We start from the raw sequence: 21,932 nt of genomic DNA on the forward strand, positions 1-21,932 counted from the left end.
ATTGGCTGAAAAATGCAAATTTCAGTAAAATCGAGACTTGTAGTGAATTTGAATTTGTTTCAAGCAGAATCTGTGTTTGCTTCTGGCCTCAGACGCCGAGGTACCGAATATTTATTGTTCACAAGATGCCAAAACTTTCAGAGTTTACGTTTGATAAGTCTTACATTTGCCTCCTGGACGCCTCCCACTGGAGGTTTTCCAGGCACGTCCAACTGGGAAGAGACCCCGGGGAAGACCCAGAACACGCTGGAGAGATTACATCTCCCAGCTGGCCTGGGAACGCCTCGGGATCCCCCAGAATGAGCTGGAACATGTTGCCGGTGAGAGGGAGGTCTGGGTCGGTCTGCTTGCCCTGCTGCCACCGCGACCCGACCCTGGATAAGCGGTGGAAAATGGATGGATGGATGGATGGAAGTCTTACATTTTTTAAATGTTCATTCCACGTCTATCTTCCTTCATTGGAAAGCACTTTGTGCTGTATTTTTTGTATGGAAGGTGCTATACAAATAAAGTGTATTATCAATGTGCTCATTATCACACTCCTTCTATCGTGACCCCAGCTGAATATTGGCTCCTACGGTGTATGTCCCTGTGCTATCAGTGTTGAGCTCTCATAAAACAGATGATCACATTAAAACACACAACAGTGGTGTAACCAAACATTGTTATTTTATTATCTTAAAAAGTAACACAATCCCATTAGGGTATCACATACACTACAACAACGTTAACACCAGTACTACACATCAAAGGGACTTTCAGATATTATAGACATTTAAAAAAATCCCTCTTTTTATTGTTTAAATTATTTGACTAGGCATGACAGATAAACATCATTTACAGGTATGACATACCGTCACCATTAGAAACAATGTTATTGTTGAACCTCCATTTTATAAACCACCGCCGATGTTAAGGGAAGACATTTCATGGACTGTCAGTGTAGAAAAGGGATGGAAGGTTACAGGGCTGTGGCTGGAGGAGACAAGGGGTTGATGGAGGGGCCACTGGGCCAGACAGTAGCAGGGAGGAATTGGGGGGGGGGGCAGTGCAATCATCAGACATAAAGGATGGAACCCATGACCTCCACCATGCAGGGAGCCACAGTCATTTTATTGGTGGAACAGGGACAATAACCCCACTATGGCTGTGGAACCAGAGCTAAACCCTCAGAGTTGTGGGGACAATAGAGATTAAACTTCACTGTAGGGACAAGAACTCAACTCCAGTATAGTGGTAAACCCAAGATCAGTGGTACAACAGGGACTGAAACCGCTGTATTTGTAGGAACAGGGCACCGTCTAAATGGTAAAGGTGGAACAGAGACTAGAACTTGACAAACAGAATCTGTGTGTCATAGATAAGGCTAAACTATGTGGGAACAGATGGCACTACAAACCCTACTGTAGAGGTAGAATTGGACTAGAATCCAATTCTAGTCCAATTAAAGTAAAGCACTACTGTAATTGATTGGAAGCTTACTGTTGGGTAAGAGCAGTGACAAAAACCTTATTACGGATACATATACTCCAGAGTATGGACAGAAGAGGGACTAAAACCCTTCAGTGGTATTAGAACACTGCTGACATTGTAGAGAATACTGAAGACTATAAATCTCTTCCAACTGTGGAATAGAGATTAGAATCATCAGGTATTGATAGATTAGTGACCATGTCCGTAGAACACCAGCATCAGTCCTTTAGGGGGAGACTATAAAGCAGTTCCCTGGTACAGAGCTGAAGCGTTTACCTGTAGTGGTAGGACATGAGGTTGTACCCCTTTGTAGTGGCAAGATGCAGAGTAAGACCGAATGTTACAGGGATGAAAGGAGTTTCATGGAAGAGGTGTTTGTTCCATTTGTTCTCAGCACATGGCGGCGAAGAGTTCAAGTTCCAGTCTACCATTTCAGGGGTTCGATTCCCACAAACACAATGTGTTTGCAGGTGGGAAGCCAGTGAGGGTTACTGGTCGCCCAGACCAACAGTAGAGTTAGCTGTGACAAGGACAGCTGGGCAGAAGGAACTGAGCACCTCACATTGAGCTCCACGAGATACATGAAAATAAATCTATTTGTTTTAATTCATTAGGTCCTACCATACAGCGGGCAAACTAACTCGAGGTGAGAGCGACACGTATCCTGATATACACCACTGTTTAACTAAAAGCAGCTACACTTGTATCTTTTACTGAGGCACACTTAAAGGGCCAGCACACTTCAAATGAAGTGCTTGGCTACAAACTCTACAGATATTGTTTCCAGTAAGGTAAATGAGAGCACACTGGGGAACAGGTAGAAGACGTCACGCTGGATCAACTAGTTTGTTTCAAGCATTGTGAGCCCCTCAAGGCTAATTTAGACTTTACACGTACCTATGAGGGTCCATGTGATGTACATTTCATCTGCAGCTCATGTCTGAACAAAATGTATGAGTCCTACAGTGTGCATATCCTCACTGAATGGGAGGTTCTCTTCTTTGTGTCGGGTCACAGCGGGCTAGCTTGCATAGCTGGATGTCAGGATATTGTGACAACACTATTTGGGTTGAAGTCCCTCACTGGGATCAGGAAAGAGGTTCACTGCACAGGAAGTCAGGTACCACTAGAGAACGGGATGAGGAGGAGCAGGAGGAGGAGGATCAGGAGGAGGAGGAGCAGCAGCAGGATGAGGAGGAGGAGCAGTAGCAGAAGGAGGAGGAGGATCAGGAGGAGGAGGAGGAGCAGTAGCAGAAGGAGGATCAGGAGGAGGAGGAGCAGCAGCAGGATGAGGAGGAGGAGCAGTAGCAGAAGGAGGAGGAGGAGGAACAGCAGGAGGAGGAGGAGGAGCAGCAGCAGCAGGATGAGGAGCAGTAGCAGAAGGAGGAGGAGGAGCAGCAGCAGCAGGATGAGGAGGAGCAGCAGCAGAAGGAGGAGGAGGATCAGGAGTGTGTTTGGGCTGCGGGGGTTAGCAGCTGAACCACAATGCTATCGTGTACCATGAGAAGAACATTGTTAGTGAAGAAAGGAAAACAATAGGGAGTCCAGCACTTTGATGTGTAGTGTGTTAGTGCGTATATGTGTGTGTGTGTGCGAGTGTGTGCAGACATTCACAGGCTAGAGGCTGATGACAGTGAGATAGTAGAAAGGACGGGCTGTGTTTTTGCTGCTGTGGAGGTAGTTGTAGAGGAGCCTATTGGACGACAACACTGGGATGACTGACAGCTCCCTGAGCCTATAGAGGGATGGGAAATGATTGGCCTATAGGACTGCAGGTTTTTTCGAGATGGGTAAATCCAGCTCAGCTCAGGTCTGGTTACAATGAGACCGACACATGTTGAGAGCGGTCTTATTCCACGCGTCCCTGTGCCATAGTCAGCGTCTGTCCGTCACTGTGTGATCCCAGTCCTGTTCACCCGCATGCTTCATAGAAGGGACTAAATGGTCATAGCCAAACGTATGCAGGTGAAACCTATTATACAATTGTAAGCATCCATTTACTATATTCCAACTCTCTCATCACCTTTTTATTATGACTATTATCATGGCCGTCACTGGCCATAATACATCGTAGCACCAGGAGTGAGAGTGGCTCAGGGATGTGACTCAAACCTTTTGAAGAAATACTCAAGTAGCCATGAACCTGACAGAAATGTGAATTCATGGTAATGTTGTGTGCAACTAAAGAAATACTGAAACCAAAAAACAAAGTGTCGTCCCTGCTTGTTGTCTATAACACTGGTCTGGATGAGTTGTCTCTATCCCCTCATGTCTCATTTTCTCTGCTGGACGCTCAGCCACCTCAAGTACAGCTGCTCCTAATGACCGTACACCTGCAGCAGCGTCTACTTTGTCTGATGCCAGCATTTCATTTAAAAGTGAAAACAGACAGTGGTGTTTGCTGGCTACAGGAAGTCAGCTAACAGCTTAGCTGTGAAACTCAACAGGGATGCGACTGTAGCCCCTCATGTCCACAGGACGCAGCGTCACGTCCTCAAGCAGTAACACCTTTATCTCGTCTGCACTGCTCTGGAATTAAGGGGCTTTGTTTCTAACGCTGTTTATCTTTCCTTCTGTTTCTGTCTTATATCGAGGTCCTGCTGTGATGTTGCCACATAGCGCTGAGGTTCATACTGTCGGGCAGAAGCAAGGCGATGGCTCCTTCACAGCTCCTCCATGAATGAGTCGTTACATCGAGCTGGTCTCCACCCTCTGGACACCTGAGGTCTCACCTGAGCTCTAAGGAGCGTTAACAAAAGGGAATTACATGAACGCGATGGCTGCTCTATTCCTCCTCAGGTGTACGTGTGTCAGCTCACTGCTGATACAAGTGAATAAATAAATCATGAATATAATGGCATCTCCACCCTTGGTCCATGTCAGTTTGTGTTCCGGTTCATTGCACAATGAGCCTCGTCTGTTTCCTGCATAGCATACGTGGCTAACGTCTCAACAGACGTGCATTGTGCTGTGGGCTTCATGAGAACAGAGCATGGCGACCGTGTGCTGGTCAGCATAACCCGACTGAACGAAGAACAATTAACCGAACTGATTAAGTTCTGATGAATAAGGACCGACGTAACTAGATGAGCAGTCTGGATCAAATCCAGCTGCAAGTTAAACTCCAACAATGGCCTCCACCACCACCCTGCTATTCATCACTAACATCCATCAATCTCAGCTCGGGTTATTAAAAGGAATGTTTAGTATTGCGACGGACATAGTGGACATGTTATTATGTCATGTGAAATGAGCTACCTCAGCAGTCAGCATGAATACGTTTACATGTACATGTTACAGGCTGACATCATCGGCAGGACCTCAACATCTCATATCTGAACACGGCTGTGAAGTGACTCTCAACAAACAAGAAAAGTAGTTATTCTATATGTACATAAAGACAAAGTCAATAACAAAATGCAGCATGTCATTAAATATTAATTTCATGTCAACTGTCATAAATATAGGCATTTATACACTGTATATATAAACTCACTTATAATGTGTTAGGCATGTGTATACTGTCACCTCTCTGATTTCTTGAATATTTCTTTCAAATAGAATTGGTTTTCTGTCGTGTGACTCTCCCCCCAGGGATCAATAAAGTCTCGTCTTGTGGCCTTAAGAGCAGTGTGTTGAGCTGCCGGGGCCATCGTACTCAACGTATCTGTTACTGCCTATTGTGGAGAAAAGAGCAGCCATGACAGAGCCATGAGCTGCATCCCGTGGACATGAGAGGTAACGTTAAAAAGAGAGAACAGTGGAGGAAGATCTGCCCCCATGAAAGAGTCGAATCAGAAGTCTCATCCCTGGAGCTGTCCACATATCTGACAGCAGCTGGTCGAAACTGCCACTACAGTGTTCAGCCAGTTCAAATGGGCATCATGGCATCCAGCAGACACAAGAACTGCTCAGCTTCATTCTGCAGAGTGTTCTAGTGAAAACAGCCCTGGTTACAGGTTACTCATTGGACCGTCTAACTCCCTCACTTTGTTGATGCACTTTGGACAGATGGTCATTAATTGTCATTTCTTGTGGCACTGCACCTTACAAGGTGTCTGCCGGTGGTGAATTTAGAGAAGAGCTAACAGATACAAGTGAGTAGGAGCTGGATCAGTGACAATGTGTGTACCATCAGTAACAGCAGTCAGCAGAGCAGCGTCTCTTCAGTGTGTAGTACCACCAGACACCACTAGAGGGAGATGCGCTGATCTGGAGCAGCTGGAATGAGAGTGGAAATAACATGACCTGAGATTACAGATTATACAAACATAACCCACACACACACACGCACTCACACACGCACACTAGAACCCACGTGATAGTGAAACAACACAACAGCAGTGTGTAAACTAGAGGCTGTAGAATGACATGGTCAGAGTCTGCCCAGTGGCCTGGTGTGTATATGTCTGAGTGTGTGTGTGTGTGTGTATATATATATGTCTGTGTGTGTGTGTGTGTATATATATGTCTGTGTGTGTGTGTGTGTGTATATATATATGTCTGTGTGTGTGTATATATATGTCTGTGTGTGTGTGTGTATATGTCTGTGTGTGTGTGTGTGTGTGTGTGTGTGTGTGTGTGTGTGTGTGTGTGTGTGTGTGTGAGAGCGACAGAGAGCAGTTTCCTGGTGGTCTAAATGTCTCTCTCTGTTCGTGTGTGTGTGTTAATAGCTATAGTGCCACAGTGGCCTGTGGCAGCTCCACTGATGTCAGTCTAAAGATGTAACAGTCCTTGGGGGTGGGACTTTTATTTTCTGGCCCCTCTCCATAGGCTCCTGGGGCTCCACCCAGTTCTTACAGTAGTTCCGCCCCTAGACGCTGGTGATTGACGCAAGGCAAGCGCTGGGCTTCTGGAGTTTCTCCGGTTGGGTGCCGGCAGGTTCTGGGATGGCGCGGAAGGAGAAGGGGGTGGCGGTGCCGGTGGTGATGCCGAGGTGGCCGGGGCTCAGCGCCAGGTTTTGCCGACGGTTGCTCTCCACTATGGAAGAGGTGTTAGACGCTAGGCTCTCCCTTGTTCTGCAGAGAGACAGTGACACACAATGAGAAATGATAGAACCACAACACCACATGAAGTGCTTGAAGCTCCCGCTTCTGTTGAGACAAACGAGAGGAAACAGACAGCAGACCACACACTCACATCACAGAGGAATGTGCATTAACAAGGACACGGATGACTCGAGCTACATTCTAACAGTGGCCACAATACTCTCTATGCACATCCACACATCACAATGTGTCTGCCTTTCTATTTCTTTAATTCAGCTTGTGGTTCCTGCTTGTTCTTCCCTAAAGGTTTTATTTATTTATTCATATACTGTACATGCTCAATAACATTACTGACTGACTGACTTTGAATTTTGATAAATATGAGTCAGTCTGCTGCTGCCCCACACTCAACTCTTACAACAGCTACACTCACACTTGAATGCCTTTGTTCATCATCTGTCATGTGAAAATGTCAGATTTCCAAACAACACAGGAGTGTGTCCTGGTCACAGTTCAGCTCTTCCACAGAGCGTCTCTTCTGGTCACAGCAGTAGTGGAGTTGTACCAGTGTCTGGTTCAAAAACACATCCAGGATCAGAGCTGAGAGCATGGGGGGCGCGTTCTTTATTCTAGACGTGGTGGAGGCTCTCTGAACACTGGTGCTGTATTAAAAAAATACTAGAAATGTCTAATGCCATCTTCACATTTTAGTGGCTTTTGTATTGGTATCAGCCACAACAATCAAAGATGCACCAATATGGAATTTCAGGGCCGACAACAATAACTACTTATTCGTTTTTTACCACTATGTCAGCAGCTGCAGAGCCAAAATATATTATTTACTATATGGTGTGTTAAAGAAAATGGTAGGCTTGGGTTCAGATAGCTGGTTCCATTTGGGATCCAGAATCACTTATCAGACCTGTCAAGTTGTACTTTTTTGAGACCATAATGAATTTCCCCCATGCAATGAGCCCTTCACAAGATGAATGAAGCAGAGTTAACCTGAAGGATCCAAAGAGCGCCAGTGTGATGAGGACCCAGCAGTGCTTCTACTGCATGCTCTTTGGATTTAATAAGGAATTCTGATTCAGTAAATGAATCCTATTAAATGCTAACTTAAGACACAGGTGTGACAGCTTATTCTGATGACTCATCCAGATACTGTACACACTTCTATACACATCAGCCTGTGGATCGTTGTATACATATACTGAAAAACTACGGATAATACTTGTTTCACAACATCACAAAGAAGGACATGATTTGTTCTTGCAATCTCTCCTTTCTGGTGTGCCAGTGAGGCTACAAAACAATCAGCTTGCCTCTGAAGAGAAATGAGTGGAAACGTTTTGCTATTCAACAATGCAGGCCATTGCATCAGATAAATGGAAAATGAGAGTTGTAAATATGCCTATATTGTATGCATGCAGTGTGTAAATACATGTTCTCACCGTGGTGAGTTGAATCCACTGTCAACAGTGACGGAGCTGGAGTCCATACTGTCAAGTCTAGCAGAGTGGGCTGACTGCTGGTTCTGACTGGGCTCTGGAAGGTTCTCTTTAGCACCAGGGAAGGTGAGGGTTCTTTCAAACCTCCTCTGTAGATCCCTCTCCTTCTCTCGCTCCAATAGCCACTGCATGGTCCCTGCTCCACCTCCACCCATCCCGACACCTCCTCCAGCCTTTTCGTCCTCTCCTCGACTTTTGTTCCCCCCCTCCTCCAGTTCATCGTCGTCTGAGACGTTGTAGTAGTCAAAGGAGGCCTCTGCAGCACTGGTAGTGGGTTCAATGCCCTGTTGGGGAATGGACGGTGTGGCCACCAGAGGTTTGGGAGCATCAAAGGCCTCCTGGGAATCAAGTGCATCGCAGGATGAGGACAGAGGAGAGGAGGTGAGGGCTGGGGGTTTTCTCAGGGAGCTGTAGCCTGGCAAAGGGAGGCTGGGAAGAGGTTTGAAGAGTGTGTCTTTACTAAAGATCTCCTTACGTTTCTCCTGACCAGAGGAGGCACTGTGGGGAGGTCTTCCATTAGGAAGGGGGGGGTCAGGGATAGACAGGGGTATTGGAGGCAGGCTGCCACCCTTAGGTCCCACCTTTGACAAGTCCTCCTTACTTTCTAGAGGATGGGGTGTCTGTCTGTCCATTTGCCTGTCGGCGCTGCCTAGTTTTAATCCCTCATGGCTACTTTTGCCTAGAGTTCCCAGTGGGTTAGCTGCTGTGAGAGCAGCCTCAGAGGAGCCAGCGCATTGGAAGTAATCATCAGGAGGGACGGCGATGGGTAGTGGTTTGGGTGAGTATGCCGGCAGGCTGTCCCTGCTCTTACTCTTCTCTAAACTCCTGCCGCTATCCAACCCCAGAGAATCCACAGGCAGTTTAGCTGAAGGAGGGGGGGCACGAGAGTAGTGAGAAGAGCTCTGATTGGCTCGCAGGGTGCCATCGTCAGTATAGTAACGGCTCCGGTCGTCGTAATAATCAGGTGGTCCAATAATCCCAGCTCCAAGTGGTCCTTTGGAATTGTCCATGGACCTGGAGCGTTCCTTTGCCTTGTCGCTGCGCTCGTTCCTGGACTTCCTCTCCTGGGTGTGGGAGTGTGAGCGGTGGACTTTGGAGTGGTGGGCTGATGGGCCATGGCTTGGCTCGGGGAAAGGCATTTCTGTGCGCCGCTTGGCAAGCTCTCCGGACACATCCCACTCTGGCGTGACAGGCAGGTGGGAAGAGTCGAGGATGTTGGGGTTGCTATGTGCCAGGTGAAGGCGGGCCCGTTGCCGCTCCATGGCCAGGGCGTGTTCCCTCGGTGACCGAGCCAGTGAGGACGAGTAGGCTCTGTAGTCCCTGTCGGCCAGCTCCAGGTGGGAACCATCGGCGGGCTCGCCGCGGGGCGCTCTCGTCTTGCTATGTGAGCGGCTGAGTTTGGTCTGAGACTGCTTCCTGTGTCTACCCCCGCTTCTCCTACTCCTGGAGCTCTGATTGGCTGATGACGCTTTGCTCCTCTGCGCACGCTCTTCTTCGAGGCGCTTCATGACCGCTGTGTGCCGGGCGAGGTTCTCCACAGTGAGGTCAGGGTTGATTCGGCGGATGATCTCCATCTCTACATTGCGTGGCAGCTGGCTGGGTGCCTCCTCGTCGCGGAGCGGCCACTCCTCTGGGGGGAACTGTGCAGAGAAGGTGGCCAGCTGCTTGGTCTTGTCCTTCTTAAAGCTCAGACGGAACAGCTTCAAACCAAATTTCCGACTTCCTGTACCACTTCCTCCACCTGCCTGTTTCTCTACCTCTCCAGTTCCCCCCCCTCCTCCCCCACTTCGGTGTTTGGTGAGCGTGTCCGTCTTGAAGGGGAACCCAAGGGTGCTGCGACTCTTTTCTGTGTTGCCTGCTGCTTGCTGAGGGGGTGTTTGTGGGGAGTGCGGGGACGAGTACGTCTCCCGGTGGTCTTTGGGAGATCGACGCTGCAGGGTGGTGTGGTGGCTAGGGGGGTCGTCTCCACGGTAACTGTTGTTGTAAAAAGAATCCCCACCTCCTCCACTGTGGTTTTGGCTGGACTTTGGGTGTGTTCGATCGCGCACGGCTCCAGAGGTGGACGGGGTTATGGTGCCAGAGAGAGGGGAGGTGCACTGCGTCTGCTGATGCTGCTGTTGGTTCTGATGCTGCTGCTGCTGCTGGTGTCGGTCAGCAGAACGTTCGTCTAAGTGGTACCACTTGGAGCTGGTTCGGATTAGGCTCGGAGTGATGAAGTAAGTCTGAGGGGTTACAATAAAATATCCGTCTGGTGTTGGGTAGATCTTCCGCTCACGGACCAGCATGCTCAGCGTGTGGTGCAGAACCTCCTCTGTTGGTGTGGGAACACCTGAACAAAATCAGAGACAAGAAGTAGTTAGAGCAGATACATTTCACACAGGTCCACATTACATTCTCTTTTTATTCGGTTTAATTCCAAGGAATCACACTGTTTATGAAAAACAGTAACAGTAATGTAAAAAACAGTAAAAACAGTTATGAAACTATTCTTCATCTTGCCAACATTAAGGGCCCCTACAGGTCCTTTGAACTAAATGTCTTTTTTGGGTCTTTTTAAAAACAATTTGTAGAATAAGAGGGTAGAAACATTTGAAGTATTCCACACTTGGTTTTGGTGTTTCATTTACTGTAGACAGCAAACTAAAAAAATAATCTGTAAAAAACGCAGGTGTAATATTATCCTCATAAATATATATACACTGCAGTCGCAGTTTGTAAAAACATTCAAATCAAGCCTCGTCAGAAAGGCTTGATACCACTTTTCAACGTATAACAAGCGGGGACAAACAGAAAAATGTTTATCCCAACTTCGCTGCTGTAACGTGACCCGGCTGCTGTAACGTGACCCGGCTGCTGTAACGTGACCCCGCTGCAGTAACGTGACCCCGCTGCAGTAACATGACCCCGCTGCAGTAACGTGACCCCGCTGCAGTAACGTGACCCCGCTGCAGCACGTGAGCCCGCTGCTGTAACGTGACCCCGCTGCAGTAACGTGACCCCGCTGCTGTAACGTGACCCCGCTGCAGCACGTGACCCCGCTGCTGTAACGTGACCCCGCTGCAGTAACGTGACCCCGCTGCAGTAACGTGACCCCGCTGCAGCACGTGACCCCGCTGCAGTAACGTGACCCCGCTGCAGCACGTGACCCCGCTGCTGTAACGTGACCCCGCTGCAGTAACGTGACCCCGCTGCAGTAATCTGACCCCGCTGCAGCACGTGACCCCGCTGCAGTAACGTGACCCGGCTGCTGTAACGTGACCCGGCTGCTGTAACGTGACCCCGCTGCAGTAACGTGACCCCGCTGCAGTAACGTGACCCCGCTGCAGCACGTGACCCCGCTGCAGTAACGTGACCCCGCTGCTGTAACGTGACCCGGCTGCTGTAACGTGACCCCGCTGCAGTAACGTGACCCCGCTGCAGGCACGTGACCCCGCTGCAGGCACGTGACCCCGCTGCTGCACGTGACCCCGCTGCTGTAACGTGACCCCGCTGCAGCACGTGACCCCGCTGCTGTAACGTGACCCAGCTGCAGTAACGTGACCCGGCTGCTGTAACGTGACCCTGCTGCAGTAACGTGACCCGGCTGCTGTAACGTGACTCCGCTGCTGTACGTGTGTTGGTGTGTTTCCTTGCGTGCACTTTGAGGTGGACAGAAAATTATCCTGAAAAGCATCTACAACATTCACATTTTCACTATCAAGCTGACATTTGAGATCAGCATACAGATGTAACTCAAATTTAAGGTGACTAAAAATGGCAGACACATTTTTTATTTCAGCAACCACAAGCTAATGCCTGGTTTCCACGATTACAACAACTTTTAACAGTTAGTGTTGAGCCCTGCAAATACAGTAATGAATAAATATTAAAAGAAGCCAGATGAAAGATAACTGGTTTTCCCCGATGGTTGAAAGGTTGATTAGAGCTGCATCCCTGCACAGACATTGATTATGTAAAGGCCTCATTGTGCTTTAAACATAGTGTGCGTTTCTAACTTTCTGGAACAAACAATCAGACAACGCAGCCCATTTTATGCAGTGATTGGCCAGCTGTGTGGAGGTATGAAAGTATGCAGGATTTTAACTTCTCCCTCTGCTCTCCCCTTTCATTCTCAACACCTCTGTCACTTTTAACACCTACAACATGCAACAACATGTATGCCTTTGAGGAGAGACGGTGTGAATATGTGAATAATATCAATATCTCAACTTTGTCAGTGATGTTTCCTCTTTTCAACTCACCTTATCTATGACTATGAGAAATACCTAATCATGCCAGTTATACTACAGTTCTACCACACTAAACTTGTATACCAGTCTCCATGTCAACACACACATTTTAAATTCCATGTGCATTCAAACTAACTCTAACCCTTAATCACCTGTGATGTGAAAATCTCAAACTTTCACAGTTATAGAAATGAGCATTTGCTTTGGTTTTACATATAAATGATAAAGCTGACACGGTCTGCTGTTAGCCATGAAATGGCCTTTGAATGTTATCCAGTAGAGAACAATTTAAAGAACTGTAGTTATGTGCTTCAGTTATTCCTTCATGTAAGAATCCTTTTCATATGGGGCGACAGTAGCTCAGTCTGGGAGGACTTGGCTGTGGAAAAGGAGGAGGTTCAAGTGTGGAGTGGGAGCTGGAGAGGTGCCGGTTCACCTACTGGGCACTGCCAAGGTTCCCTAGAGCAAGGCACCATTACATTACATTACAGTCATTTAGCAGACGCTTTTATCCAAAGCGACTTACAATTCAGAGTCTATCACATTTCTACACCGTAGGCACAACTACGGGAGCAATTTTGGGGTTAAGTGTCTTGCTCAAGGACACATCGACATGCGACTAGCAGAGCCGGAGCCGGGGATTGAACCACCACCACTCTGACTGAAAGGTGGCCCTGCTATCCCCTTAGCCACAGTCGCACCAAACCCCTAACTGCTCCACCCTAACATCCAGCTGAATGTCCATGGGTCCTGTGTGTCAATATGACAGAGATGGACAGAAGCCATCCTAGTGATGATGTCATTCAGAGTGAAGAGAAGAATAGACCTAATACTGGACTTGTGGGGTTTTGAGAGATGTTGGGGACACTTCTTCACAAATGATTACACTTGTGCATTTTCTGTGTCTGGAAGGTGTTTTTTTTAGAACCATCATCCTGTTCCTTTCTCTACCTTATGTATATGATATTTAAAACATTTAGGCTGTGTACAAATAGTTGAAAAGATAATCATCAAGTTCAGAAAGCTGGAGTCTCTCCTTTTTTTAGAGAGGCAAGAGGGAGATCAAAATATAAACAAGAATAATTGGTTAAAATAAACCATTACCAAATCTCAGTATCATTTATAATTATCAAATATGTTTTTTTATCTTCTTTCGAAGAAAATCTATAACTGATGACCTAATTCAAATGTTTCTACAGAGACACCTGGAGTGTTGGAAGAAGGCTCCTGCTGTCCTCGCTCTTCTATCCATTTAAATTATATTTATGTACAAACTTCCTTCCTTCAGATTCCAATCGACCAGTTAAGCACAAAACAGATGTTACTGCGTTTCTTTTGACTGCTGTGTGCGTCCATTGAACTGTAAGAAACACACTCACACACAAATACAGGCTTCAACTATTCCTTCCACTTGTTCTACAATAACGTTTCCTTAACTGGAACATCAGGACTATTTGTGATTTGACCAGTCACTTCAGTGAGCAGATCCACAGTCAGCCGTCCTCTTTCTGTTACAGTGTACGCCTTCACTTCAGTTTACAAATGCCTTCTGTATCCTCTCTACTTCTTCTCTTTCCTTCTTTTGTGTTCTCTCCTCCTTTCTCTTCCCTCCATTAACCTCTCTCTCTCTGTCTGTATCTCTCTCCATCTCTCTCTCCCACTGTCAGTCTCAAGGTATTACTGCCAGTTACATCATAGCAGCCTTTCAGCCCAGCCAGGATGATGTAACTCCATGCAGACAGACAGACTGTGCACACACACACACACACACCTTTCCCCTCCTTCTTGTTGATAAGAAGGCCAGAAGCGAGACAGAAGCAGTCTGTGTCTGAAAGCTGCTGTTCTGGATTCAGGACGGAGTAATCTCGACATCAACACGCTCACACAATGTAATAAAAATCCAAATATGCCGTATCACATATCTCATTGCATCAGGGGAGAACTTGTCTTCTACTAAATGGTAATGGTAAATGGACTTGTATATCTCTTTCTAGTCTTTCCGACCACTCAAGGTGCTTTCACACTACTTGTCATCATTCACCCATTGACACACTGATGGCAGGGGCTAAGTGACACCTGCCTATCACATTCACACACTGTAGGCACAGCTACGGGTTTTTGGGGTTAAGTGTCTTGCTCATCGACATGTGACTAGCGGAGCCGGGGATCGAACTGCCGATCCTCTGATTGAAGGACACTGTATATTATCAATCGGGCTTAATAATAACTAGAAAATTCCTAAAGAAATTTTGACAGTGTGGCTTCTACTGCCCGAAGAAATCGCAATATATACACACGCCAATGTTACCGGTAGTGTCGTTCAGGTTCAATTGAGATAGCGCTACTCTCTTTTCTGCATTTTAGATTCATACTCTTGGATTGAAACTTGTATTTGTGGGGCTTTTATTTTGAAAGGGTGGGACTGGGTGGGTGAGAGAGGGGGAGAGGAGATCATAATGTTTGACACTAAAATGAGAGGCTTCATCACAAGCATTCCAGTTAGAATTCATTCTGTGGGACTTGAATGTGAAATGGGGGGGGGGGGGGGGGGGGTGAGAGGGGAAAAGTCCTCTAAAAATATCTAAGACCTGAATGACTGTATGATAGAGACACAGAGAGGGAGAGAGAGACAGACAGAGAGGAGAGAGAGACAGAGTGAGTGAGTGAGACAGGCAGACAGACAGTTAGATGGACTGAGTGAGTGAGTGAGACAGACAGACAGGAGGTCTAACAATGCCTTTGACTGAATATCTCCATGTCATATGTGTGTGGAGAGAGAGAGAGAGAGAGAGAGAGAGAGAGAGAGAGAGAGAGAGAGAGAGACTCTGATCTCTCTGGCAATCTTTCTCATTTGGAGATTGTCCTATGTTTTATCTTTTACAGCTTACATAACTATTGTCCTGCTCTGCCATGTCTTTCCTCGTCTCTCCCTCTTGTGTATTTTTCACGCCGCTGTTGGCAACGCTGTGTGAGGAGAAGCGCGCCAAACTTTTGGACAAAGATTATTATCATTATTATTATTAAACCCGCAGGATTACAGTCAGTGTGCTTTGGCACCTTTGTGCCACAAAGCCACACCGAAAAACTATAGTTTGTTGTATTTATGAAAATATAGAACGAGGATAAAGACAGTTCTTGACATTTATTTTGCAATTTTACCTGTTATAACAATATCAAGCTCTTATGAAGAGGAGAGTTTGCTGCAGCAGCTGAGAATTCGCTCTTTTTCGCTCATCTCCAGCGTGACACTTTTCAGCACATGCTGTGTGCTTGTTCTGGAAGCACACATGTAAGTCAGCATCGTTGGCAGTGAAAGCAAATGAAGACGTCCACGCAGAGTCAAACTCTCTATTTTCCTCCGTGACTTTTCTTTTTTTGGATTTATCCATTGATAGTTTACACAGGGCGGGGGTCTGAAAATCATGATTAGCCACCTGCAGGGGAAAGCGCTTGACAGGGGTAGAGGATTTAACTGCCTGTGGGAATAATTAACATATAAGATTCTGTTCATTCTTGCTTATAAATTATATTCTCTCTGAACACGTTTCTCTTTTTGGAGAACGTCATGTGAGATAACTTCTTCTATCAGCGCAATTTCCCTGCTCTTCTTTCTATTTCCTCGTCTCAGCCCCGTGTGTCACGGTGTGTAAACCTCTCTCGAGTCAGGAAACTTGTCAGAATACCCATATTTGATTGGCTGAGCTGCATCACGTGATGTGATTTGCAATGCATTGGTCGATGTGTTTCCTGCACCGTCGAACAAGTGCCGTAACGGCTGAATAAGAGGCGCCGGTTAGAGTTTAAACTCGGTGCCCAATATGTATAATTCCGAATTATCTATCGGTTTTTAGTTCCTGGGTCCGGATCCGGTGCGCCAGTTGGGGACCTCAGGGAGCCGCAACAGAGAGGCTAAAGAGCCGCAGGTTGCCGACCCCTGAACTAGGTGAAAAACAGTAGTGCAAAAATCAACCACCAGCAAACAACAGTGTAGCAGTGTGTAGTTATGTGGAGGATGATCCGGCCAGAGGCGATTTATTATAGAGTCTAATGGCAGTGGGCAGGAATGTTCTCCTGTACCGGTCCTTGTAACAGCGGAGCTGGATCAGTCTGTTGGAGAAAGTGCTCCGCTGTCCCTGCAGTAGATGGTGGAGAGGTTGATCCGGGTTATCCAATATGGATAATAGTTTCTTCAGTGTCCTCCTCTCCATCACCTCTTCCAGATAGTCTTGTTTGCAGCAAATGATGGAGCCGGCCTTCTTAATCAGTTTGTTAAGTTTGTTGGTGTCTCCGGCTCCAATGCTGCTCCCCCAGCAGACTACAGCGAAGTAAAGTGCACTGGCCACAACAGACTGGTAGAACATCTCCAACATCTTGCTGCACACGTTGAAGGATCGAAGTTTCCTCAAGAAAAAGAGTCGACTCATCCCCTTCTTGTACACAGCGTTGATGTTGGTCTTCCAGTTCAGTCTGTTGTCGATGGAGACACCCAGGAACTTGTACTCCTTCGCTCCATGTCCACATCCTCTCCCAGAACTCTCAGCGGTTTTGGAGCCGTTGTCTTCCTCCTGAAGTCAACCACCATCTCTCTGGTCTTGGCCACGTTCAGACGCAGGTGATTTCTACCGGCCCACTCCACAAAGTCCTCCACTACTGTCCTGTACTCCTCCTCCCATCCGTCCCTCATACACCCGACCACTGCAGAGTCATCAGAGAACTTCTGCAGATGGCATGACCCTGAGTTGTATTGGAAGTCAGTGGTGTACAAGGTGAACAGGAAGGGAGACAGAACATTTCCCTGTGGGGCTCCAGTATCACTGACCACCCCATCAGACAGCACACTGCCCAGTCGGACAAACTGTGGTCTGCCCGTGAGGTAGTCAGTGATCCAGGAGACGGTGGACGCGTTAACCCCCACCACCCGCAGCTTCTCATTCAGCAGCACTGGTTGGATGGTGTTGAATGCACTGGAGAAATCAATGAAAGTGATTCTCACAGAGCCACCGGTTCCATCCAGGTGCGACTGAGCTCGTTGCAGCAGGTAGATGATGGCGTCGTCCACTCCCACACGGGGCTGGTATGCAAATTGCAGAGGGTCCAGTGAGGATTTCACCTGCGGTCATAATTCTCTGAGGGCAAAATAAAATGGCGACTCTAGATAGTTGCTACGGTGAAAACTCACGTCACCAACTTTGCTAGGGCTACATTTTGTGTGAGGTGAATGATGGATGCTTTGGTCACCAGTGCAATGCACGTAAGTTTACAAAAACCAGTTACTCCCATTGTTACTCCCATTAAATCCAGCAATCCTTTATTCCTCTCCAGTAGCAAGGCAACGCTTGCTGTAAGTCCGTTTAGTTTATACAGAAGTTAGCCCGCTACAACATTAAGTCTGTTTACTTTATACAGAAGTTAGCCCGCTACAACAGTAAGTCTGTTTAGTTTATACAGAAGTTAGCCCTCTACAACAGTAAGTCTGTTTAGTTTATACAGAAGTTAGCCCTCTACAACAGTAAGTCTGTTTAGTTTATACAGAAGTTAGCCCTCTACAACAGTAAGTCTGTTTAGTTTATACAGAAGTTAGCCCTCTACAACAGTAAGTCTGTTTAGTTTATACTGACGTTAGCCCGCTACAACCGTGAGTCTGTTTAGTTTATACTGACGTTAGCCCGCTACAACCGTAAGTTTGTTTAGTTTATACTGACGTTAGCCCGCTACAACTGTGAGTCTGTTTAGTTTATACTGACGTTAGCCCGCTACAAACGTAAGTCTGTTTAGTTTATACAGACGTTAGCTCCCTACAACCGTAAGTCTGTTTAGTTTATTCAGACGTTACCCCGCTACAACCGTAGGTCTGTTTAGTTTATACAGAAGTTAGCCCGCTACAACCATAAGTCTGTTTAGTTTATACAGAAGTTAGCCCGCTACAACCGTAAGTCTGTTTAGTTTACAGACGTTACCCCACTACAACCGTAAGTCTGTTTAGTTTATACTGACGTTAGCCCGCTACAACACTCGAAATGGCAACCCTTCATGCTCTGATCATCCGGCTAGGTTGATTTGAATGGGAGTGTCTGTTCCACTCTTATTTTATATCTATGGTGTGTATGGTAGGCCTGTTAGCTTTAGACACCGCAAACTGTTATCCCACCTACTGGGACAAAGCGACGAGGTCGGTGATGCACTCCGCAGTGTTACCACTAGCGGCCCCTACCAGCCACGGGCCGGTTGACAATAGAGAGTGAGGAGTCAGCAGACAGTCAGTGGCAGTATAAAACAGGAAGTAAAAGTTGTTTTGAGAAATTGTGAGTGACCACAACCAAAAGAAGTCCCCAAGCATGCAGCCATAACTGGCTATCCAAAATAATATGCAGTTTGCTGCAGCAGAGTGAGATATAAACCGTAGACAGACACAGAGGTGTACACTCACTCACAGATTTACACACGCGCAACAATTTTCTTGGTGGAAATAATAAATGCTCAAAGGTATTAAATTTATCATAAAACTGAAAGCAAAGGGAACTTAGTCTGCATTATTTTGTATTTCCAAAAAAATCATCAGAGTATAATAGAGCACTGCATTACTTATGCTTGTTAGCATCAGCTGCTTCATTCATGCTTCACCATCTCTGGCTCATGGCACAATCAGACCAAAATCCGCTTTTATGCTGCCTTCACACCAAACGCGCGAGTAGATTACATACAAAGTCTATGCACAGACGCGATGAGACTGGCGCTGTGCGAATTTGCGATGGCGCGGCGCGATTGACGCGAATTCGCGGCGCGATGGACGCAAATTCGCGTCAAACGCCAAATCGCACATTTCGCAAATTTTTGTCGGTTTATTTCCGTTAAATCACAGCCAAATCAGTTTATTTTGTGTTCATACGGCTGTAGTAAACAGCGACTTGTGTGGCTTGCTAGACACAGTGAATACACCTCGATAAAATCCACGGAGGTCCTCTGGACAATGTTATGAACCCAGACATGACGGCGGTTAGTTTCCCGGGATATCTGTGACTTCCACAACACGTACTAAGCAGAAATACAGGTTATTTTCCATGGTTAATGGCGGACAGTTGAACTGCTTTCAGGGCGATAAGCCACGCCCCCTCTCCGGCGCGTCCAGCGCGAATGTACACAAATGGTCCCCGGCGAGACCGGCGGCGCGATTGACGCGAATACGCGGCGCGATGAATTCGCGTTTGGTGTGAACACGGCATTAGGGACACGTTCGCTTTTGGTCGCAAAGTGACCCCCACCTCCTCTGCTTCAAGCATCGTTTGCTTCGATCGAACTTTGAAACACATAATTGCAAGGCCGGTTTGAGAGAGGGGGTGGGATTGGCCTCTTCTCTCCTGTTTGGCTCGGATTCTATGAGAGCTTCCTTAATCAAACTGTGGAAGCATTTATTGTAAATGATAAATTCCCTGACATCAGTCAGCACCAACCACTAAGCATGACGCTTGGGTGGTGCAAACCCTTAACCCCCATGTCTCTTTTCTTTAAATAATGTACTCCAGGAGAAACTGCTGGGTAAAAAGAAGCATGTGGACATACCATGTCTATGGCCGTCTACTTCCCAGGTTGGCAACATGTGTTTCAACAAAATTCTATTTAACTAGGAAATATTATTAGTAGAATGAAACATACAACTTATTTCATTTTTTTAAATGTTAGCTATTCAATTTTCTTTTTCAGGTGGTGGTGACAAAAACATCTCGAGTCTTTTATACCAGCTGCTATAACAACACTAAACACACACAAATGGTCTGTATCTTTGTATTTAATTTATAACAGTGCAGCAGTAGACAGAGGCTGATGGATGGGGTTAGCTGTGGACCCGTGTAGGTGTGTGAGCTGGTGTTACCTGGAAAACATGTCTGCAGGTGTTCAGTTAGGGCCTCCTGAGTGACAGGCTTGTGGGCGGAGTTCATAGCAGAGATAGCCAATAGCAATACCTCTCCCAAAGGGATGAATTGCGATTGGCTGATGGGGGACATACTGATGGGTGACACATCACCTGTGAAAAGACAGAAATCACAGAAATCAGTCACTTTGAATGATAGTGGATAAAAATGTGCTATAACCAGGACCCGAAGGACCTGTAGACTATGCAGTCTCAGATCTATCTCTCAGATACATTCAAAAATAAAACCCCTGGCTGTCTCGGTTGTCTGGCTGAGGACCCCATCTTTCTCTTCCCTCATTTCCTGTCATCTTTCTACTGTTGGTTATCCAATAAATATTATCCAATAAGGTGTCTCAACACTGTCTGTGCCTCTGTGTCTCTAAGTCTTTAGAAACATATCAAAATACATAGTTTCATTTTTAAATACGATTCTGTAATTTCATTAAACATTTGGTCATAAACTAGTGTGTGTGGACACCAGCCAAGGAAACTGTTAAGAATGTGTAGATACTGCATTACACCTGACTGATCTGATCACAATGTGAGCCAGACCACCTCCTTCTTTGTAGTAGTTATGGATGCATAATGTATATGGTCGGTTCTGATAATATACATCCTAGTCTCTGACTGTACTTTGTATCTGACTGTACTATTTTAACTATTTTGACTGTACTGTTTGTATCATGTTTTGTATGTATTACGTTTTGTCCTTTCAGCGGACTCCAGGAAGATTAGCGGCCGCTGAGCCGTCAGCTAAAGGGGATCTAGTTAATAAACAATAAACAATATATGGTCCGGCTGAGTTAATCTCATTCCAATCCAACGTATACCGCAACATGTACACCTGCATAAACCTGTGTTTTTGCTTCTCAGATAAGATGGAGAGATGACATGATAATACCAGGTGTCACTTTGCAGTTCCATGACCAATTTGGTAAGACAAATGCACTTGGCCACTATATATTTTTAAAAATCATCTTTCAATTCCAGGAGAGTGTAGCATAATGAGCAATCACCAATGAATGAACGTACAAACATGACATTTGTGATGATTCTGACAATGTCCTCCACCCTGCTAAAGTACAGTTATAAAGTGCAGAACTTACAGAAGAAATAAGGTAAAGACAGAAGACAATACACTACAGCTGATTTAACAGATCTAAAAAAGGACACCCGTCCAATCCTGAAAGAACAAGCATTGTCGAGTGTGACTGAACCAAAACATCATTAGAGATCACGACCACTGAACCCACAGTCAATCTGCACGGAAACTACAGAAACAAGTTTGTGTGAAATGGTAGATGAGATGTAGGGAACACATAATTATCACTAGGAATCCTGTAGAAAGAGCTGGAGGTGAGTGAGGTGAACTTTAGCATATATCATATTGTAATGTACACATATGTTATGAAACTTTGTGACTTGCAAAACTATCTTCTAAATTGACAAACATCATGTGTGTGATTTATACCACAAGTCAAAAGTGAGCAAAACATGATTTGTATCTTGTTGTTGACCACCGTATATATTGTTTCCAAAATAAGGAAATAAGGTAGATATGAGTTTTTGGTTCACTTGCTAAACTACCAAAAGATTCAGTGGCAAAATAATGAATATACAGAGACAGGTTTAAGAGACAGATGATATACCAGACTGTGAAGACAGAAGAGGACAGAGCACAGCTGCAGAGGCTCTGCTAGGGACCCTGACTACCACCCTGCCACCTCCACACACTAACTGCACACAGCTGCAGGCCTCAACATGGAAAGTGATCATAGGACAAACCCAGGACCCTACACACAGTCACACACAAGCTGTGTCT

At 46.2% G+C, this 21,932-nt stretch overlaps 1 protein-coding gene across 2 annotated transcripts in view; it reads right to left on the bottom strand.

The window, feature by feature from the left end:
• Positions 1–652: 652 nt before the first annotated feature.
• The window catches only part of LOC142950179 (storkhead-box protein 2-like), a 27,130-nt gene continuing 5,850 nt past the window's right edge, over positions 653–21,932 (bottom strand). Inside the window, exons 2-5 of one of the 2 annotated variants that reach the window (XM_076092069.1) lie at positions 20,069–20,221; positions 7,916–10,301; positions 6,274–6,491; positions 653–5,694 (exon numbers count right to left, since the gene is read on the bottom strand). In XM_076092069.1, coding sequence (XP_075948184.1) covers positions 6,287–6,491; positions 7,916–10,301; positions 20,069–20,201 — 2,724 coding nt within the window. In that variant the 5' untranslated portion in view covers positions 20,202–20,221 and the 3' untranslated portion in view covers positions 653–5,694; positions 6,274–6,286. Of the gene's footprint in view, positions 6,492–7,915; positions 10,302–20,068; positions 20,222–21,932 lie in introns of both variants that reach the window. The other variant, XM_076092068.1, reaches the window with a different exon arrangement.

This window comes from Anarhichas minor, unplaced genomic scaffold (genome assembly GCF_050575085.1).
Source record: "Anarhichas minor isolate MPS153535 unplaced genomic scaffold, ASM5057508v1 ptg000015l, whole genome shotgun sequence".
Lineage (NCBI taxonomy): Eukaryota > Metazoa > Chordata > Actinopteri > Perciformes > Anarhichadidae > Anarhichas > Anarhichas minor.